Raw genomic sequence first — 5991 nt, forward strand, 5'->3', positions numbered from 1 at the left:
TATATGCAGTTTTTCGTTTGGGTGTGGGCACGCATGGTTGTATGTCTGTGTACGTGTGCTCGTGCTTGCTAGTCATTGTATGTGTGTGCAAATGTGTGTGTGTGTGTGTGTGTGTGTTTGTCAGTGTGTCACTGTGTGTACGGCTTTGGCTTGAGTCTGTCTGTGCATGTACACATGTTTGTGAGTCTGTGCACGTGCCTGTCTGTAGCCACTGCGTGTGTGTGTGTGTGTGTGTGTGTGTGTGTGTGTGTGTGTGTGTGTGCGTTTGTTTGTGTAGCTTTGTTTTGATGTGGTTAGTGGTGCAAAGCTTGTGGTGGTGCCATGGTGACTTCTACTTGTTGTGATCGTGTGATTGTCTCTACATATGCAAATGTACAATTACAAGCGTTTTCCTTTCTTTCTTTGTCTTCTTCTTCTTCTTCTTTTCATGCACTCCTCGTCGTCTATGATTTCTGTTATTTGAGGTTGCCGTTTCTTAATCTATGATATCGATTGCATGAGCTCAAGAAATATTTATTTTGTCGAAATTCTTCTTTTTTTAAAAGAATAATCTAGGTAAGTTGTTAAAATAATAGAAGGGTTGTTTTTTTCTTCTCTCTTGTGAGCATTTGCTTTCTTGCCTTAGTGCAATTTAACCGCTTCACGACGATATAATATTTCTTTGTATTAAAAGTAGTAACACAAATGTGTGTTTGCGCATGCTCGTTGAGGGGAGAGGGGTGTGAATGGGGCGGAGAGGAGGGTGAGCGTCACCATTTTTATGCCTTATTAGCCTGTCGTGTGCCTCTTGTTCACTCAAAAGCAATCGCCTTTGCTCATGTCATGGGGAGACTGCGCTTGTGGGCTGCTGGGAATTGAATCCTCCGTCTCGTCGCACCTGTGGTAGCTGAATACACAAGAGGGTGTAGAATAACGAACGGACAAGGACAAATCCATCGAGTATTCTGCTCTTTTCGTCTTATTTTTGTAGCGCTCTTGGTGGTTTTATATATATCATGTAAGTCTTGTCAGCAACTTTTGTTTTATTTTTGTGTTATATTTTTTCAGCTTTTGTTTTTATTGCTTTTTCGTTTTGTTATGTTTCAAAAGTATATAAGTATTTTTGTTTAATCAGCAAAGAAGTCGATTGGCACTTTGTTAACCCTCATGATGGGCTACGGCGCTGATGACTATGCGTTGAATCCGGCTCACCAATTTCTTGGGCTTGAGCAAGGTAGGATCGTAGGAGCTTTCATGATGTTTCGTCCACTTGGTACAGTTCCGTCTCAGAGTGGAGTCAAATGTACCCCCCCCCCCCAACCTTCTGTAAAGGCCTTTGTTGCTAATATCTTGAACACCGACCTATGTGGTGTAGCGGTTAGGCTGCATGCAGAAGTTTGATTCCCGAGATGGGATAATTTTTGCCTAGTAACTTCGTCATTCTGATGGGACATTGTACCTCTTTCAGCCCAAGTTGACAGGCATGGTCGAAGAAGCCTACCTCCCAAATTATAATTATGTCGATTTTTTTTCCTTGAGCTAGGGAGATGCGTAAAGCGTATCGTATTATATATATATATATATATATATATATATATATATATATATATATATATATATATATATATATATATATATATATATATATATATATATATATATATATCTCACATAACTTTCTTTCGTTTTTCGGTTGCTGGGTTTTTTTTGTCCACGAGAGCGCGTCATTGACTACCTCCTTGCGTCATCAGAGTACACCCTGACTCTGGAGGTCCATGATGTGACGCGAGTTGCACGAGGACGTTCATTGAATTGTCATCCAGAACGGGAATGCTAGCTCAAGCTTCACGGAGCCAAATGCCCAACTATAATATTCGCGAATAAGAAATGGACTGAATAGTAAACACTGTTTTGTCTGTTCCTTTTTTTAGAAATACATGTAGCGTTTAATTGACTTGGAGCATACCCTAATAATGTTTGACCTCGTCCAGCAGAGCAGAAATATGGTCAAAGAAATGTTTGGGTGATAAATGCAGAATTGGAAGAGAAGGGGTTAAGCAGTCACGAATGCAGCATGTGTTGTCGGGGACACTGATGTACCATCATAGAGGGCAGCTGAATTCCGAAAACTTACCGAAAACATTGATGGAACGCCTCTTCATTACAATTTATTCTCTGGTCGATCAGTGAAAACTTTCTTCACAGGGTACTCAAACTTTCTTCACATTGCTGTCCCCGTCGTTTTATGCAAGTAAAATTCTGAAATTATGCAAACTGAGCCCAAAAGTGTGAAATCATGCGATTCTGTTAATTTTAACAAAGAATGATAAAGGGGGGCTCTCGAAGCCTAGAGGTTAAAAGATGTTGGCCTTTCATTCAAAAGGTCCCGGGTTCGAATCCGGGTTGCGACCGAAAAGTTTTCTTCTCTAAATGTGTCTCCTTTCACCTCATTTCCTGCTCTCTAGCAATGTTCTGTCGTCTGCTTTCGTCTCCTCTTTCTGCCCCCACCCCCTCACCTCCTTTACCCCTTCCTCTGGGCTCCTGATTCTTTCTGCAGCCTTTCTACTGCTACTCCTTCGCTTCTTCTTACTGCTGTCTTTCTGCCACACCCCTGATCTTTTGGTAAGAAAGATCTACACCTAGCCTTCTCGGACAAGGGCGAACAATATAGGAGGGCCCGTGTGCAAGTTGCGCTCGTTAAAGATCCCTTGGTGGTCTAAAATCGATAAGAGTAGGCTTCGGCCGCCACCCGGGCAAAATTCAAAATTTCCTACCAACTGAAAATATTAAGTGTGTCCCTCGCAGTTGCGAGCGCCGTAAAACACTTACCCCAAAAAAACAATTGTACTCAAACTTTCTTCACGGTGCTGTCCCCGTCGTTTTATGCTAGAAAAATTCTGAAATTATGCAAACTGAGCCCAAAAGTGTGAAATTGTGCGATTCTGTTCATTTTAACAAAGAATGTTGAAGGAAAATTGTCAGAAATTATGCAAAAAATGGTCAAATTTTGCTAAATTATGCGGGGTGCATAAAACCACGGGGACAGACAGTGTACTTGCTGAGCAAGGTTTTCACAATCTCTACCAAGATAGCAGTCTTTGGGGTTTTGAGAAAATCGCGAGGGGGGGGGGACAGACAGACGGACAGACAGACAGACAGACAGACAGACAGACAGACAGACAGACAGACAGACAGACAGACAGACAGACAGACAGACAGACAGGCAGGCAGGCAGGCAGGCAGGCAGGCAGGCAGGCAGGCAGGCAGGCAGGCAGGCAGGCAGAATAAAAGTAAAGAAGCATGACCTACCAATGTCATAATTGATAAAAACAGTAGCATTGTTTTTGTTGTTCTTGTTTTGTTGTTGTTGTTTTTGGGGGAAGGGTGTTTTGTTTTGTTTTTAAATCTATTTACCTATTTATTTATTTATTTGCATTTTTTGCCCCAACCATGAATAAACTTTAAAACGTAACCCATCAAGTGTCCTGTAAAGAGGGTTTTCGCTGCCACCATAACGATACTGGTAATGACGGAAATAGCATGATGACGCTGTATGTACCCACATGCTCTTTATCCCAAAATTCCCATAGTTTTTACATTTCACTGTATCGATATTGCTTCCTACAATGTGCACTCTGTTATAGTTTTTCTTTCTGTAAGGATGCGTGTTCGCGTGCGTACCTGTTCAGTTTATCTTCTATTTCTGCTTTAGATAACTTGTATCCGAACTCGTTCAGTTGATCTCTCTGGTTTGTAGTATTGTTTGGCTGTATACTCTTAAATAGACACCGCGAAACGTGAAAAGTAATTATATGTCTGAGATTTGAGCCTCGGTTTTTATTTTGTGTGTGTTTATGTGTGTGTTTTGTTGTCATTTTGGTTTTTGTTTGTTTGTTTGTTTGTTTATTTAGATTGAGTTCAATTCAGCAGTTTTAGTACTTCTAGACAAAAATTTTCAGTGATTTTTCAGAATTAAAGGAGACCCTTCGTCCAAGGTATTAAGTTCGTCCTCAGTTATTGTCGATTTGTTGTAAGATAAGAAAAGTTGTAATGTACTTTAAAAATAATAATAAAATCATGTGGGTTTTTAAAGGATTTTCAAATTATCTAGATCTAGTACTGTACCGTGTATAGCCTACTAATATAAACAACATCCTATTAACGTTAGTGTTTTCAGAGTTTGAACACGACTATCCTCCTCTCGACATCAATTCTCTGGTGTTCTGGTGTGGTTTTCTCCTTCTTTCCTATCAAACATCTACCGTCTTTATCTCTCCTTCTTTTTTATGTTTGTTACTCTCTTGTGTGGTGTGGTGGCAGAGCGGTTAGTGCGCTGTCTCCGAAGCGGAAAGTACGGGTTCGAGCCTCGGTTTGGGCACGGATTTTTTCGTCCCCTCCTGCCCACCCAGCAGTAATGGGTACCTGACTTCGAATTGGGGAGTAAAGGCGGCGTGGAAAGGAACTGGCCACCCTACCACAATATGCCGAAGGCCCAGGACGTTGTCTCCAAAACAAGGCAATCCCCAATGTCCGGATCGGAAGCGGGAACAACTTTACTTTTTTACTCTCTTGTAACATCTCTAATCTTCGGCACTTATATGACCTTATTGTGTTGCAAGTGCTGTAAAACTCTTACTAAAACTAAGCGACATTAATTTTTTTTCTGTTCTTGTCGATGCCACGATTTCTATGGTGTATTAAAGATTTCACAGTGCACCGACGTCTGTGGTGTAGCGGTGTGGCACTTCACTGTCTCATGCAGGAGACCCGTGTTCGATACCCGAGTGGGGAGACATTTTTATCGAGTATCTTGGTCTTTCTGCTGGAATGTTGTGTCCCTCTCAGCTCGGCTTAGCACTGACAGGTAGGGTCGGAAGCTGGCCTCCTAAATGGCTTAAATTATGTCGATGGGGGCGTAAAAACACATACTGGTACCTTTTTTTTTTTCAAGCACAGTGCATAATGGTTCACTACCCTCCTTGAGGTACTAAACAATTCCTAAAAATACTTGTTGCTACTATAATATATTATTGCGCGTTAAGTACTTCTTTCAAGAGGTAAGCTTGTTGTGTTCCCTTCAGGGTGCCGACAAGACTTTTCCTGACTCTACTCAGGGTTTTTTTGGGTTTTTTTTTTTAAAAACTTTCCTTTGCTGTCTCCTTCGTTGGAGTTCGGAGTCACGACATGGGCGAAATAGAGAGCGCAGAGCTCCTGATAACACTGTGTACATGTTTGTCATTTGATAAAATAGAGATACGGAAAGACCCTCCCTCCCAAGATAATAAATAAACAAATAAGTAAATGAATAAAATAAAAATGTCTCTTCGCAGTGCTGTCCGTTCCCAAAAGGGGTCTGTTTTGCCTCTTCTGTCCCTCTCAGAAATATATTGTGTGGGTTCAGAGAGCAAGACTTGCGATTTGTTACTCATTTGTTACTATGATATTTTAATGTGATACTTGCACGGCAAATGCACGATGGTAATATGAAGTGATTTGGAGTTTTTCTGGGTGTGTTATCGTGGTCATTGTCGTCATCATCGTCATCGTTTGTTCTGCTTGGTTCTCCTTGGCGCTCGGCTTTCCAGATAAGCGTGGCGTGTGGATGATTGGTGGTTGCTTTGGTGTTGTTTGTTTCTTCTTTCCAATCAAAATCAAACACATATCTTCCTCATCTTTCCTCCTTCTGTTCTTTGTATTTTATTCCCTAGTAACACCTAATCTTCAGCATTTGTATGACCTATTTGTGTTGTAAATGCCGTAAAACTGCGACTAAAACTAAACCAATGTCAAATAGGTGTTGTATGTACGTGTAGTATTCAAAGGTCTACAGCGAAAGGGCGTAGCGTGCCTCGCCTCCCCCCCCCCTCAACCCCTTTTTAAAGAAGAAAAAAGTAGTTGTGGTGAGTGGGGGAAAACCATGATGTGCTGAGAGAATTATCAAATCACCCGGCAGATGTTTCATTTCCCTGTCTCTGGTCGTTCCTTTCCAGGTTCCAGATGCGGTGACAATGG

At 41.4% G+C, this 5991-nt stretch overlaps 1 protein-coding gene across 1 annotated transcript in view; it reads left to right on the top strand.

Moving 5' to 3' along the window:
* LOC101856726 (protein O-linked-mannose beta-1,2-N-acetylglucosaminyltransferase 1) overlaps positions 1-5991 on the top strand; it is a gene marked incomplete in the record, with an annotated part of 63885 nt that overhangs the window by 20982 nt on the left and 36912 nt on the right. Inside the window, 1 exon segment of the mRNA XM_013080616.2 lies at positions 5970-5991. Coding sequence (XP_012936070.1) covers positions 5988-5991 — 4 coding nt within the window.

Source organism: Aplysia californica, unplaced genomic scaffold (assembly GCF_000002075.1).
Source record: "Aplysia californica isolate F4 #8 unplaced genomic scaffold, AplCal3.0 scaffold00093, whole genome shotgun sequence".
Taxonomy (NCBI): domain Eukaryota; kingdom Metazoa; phylum Mollusca; class Gastropoda; order Aplysiida; family Aplysiidae; genus Aplysia; species Aplysia californica.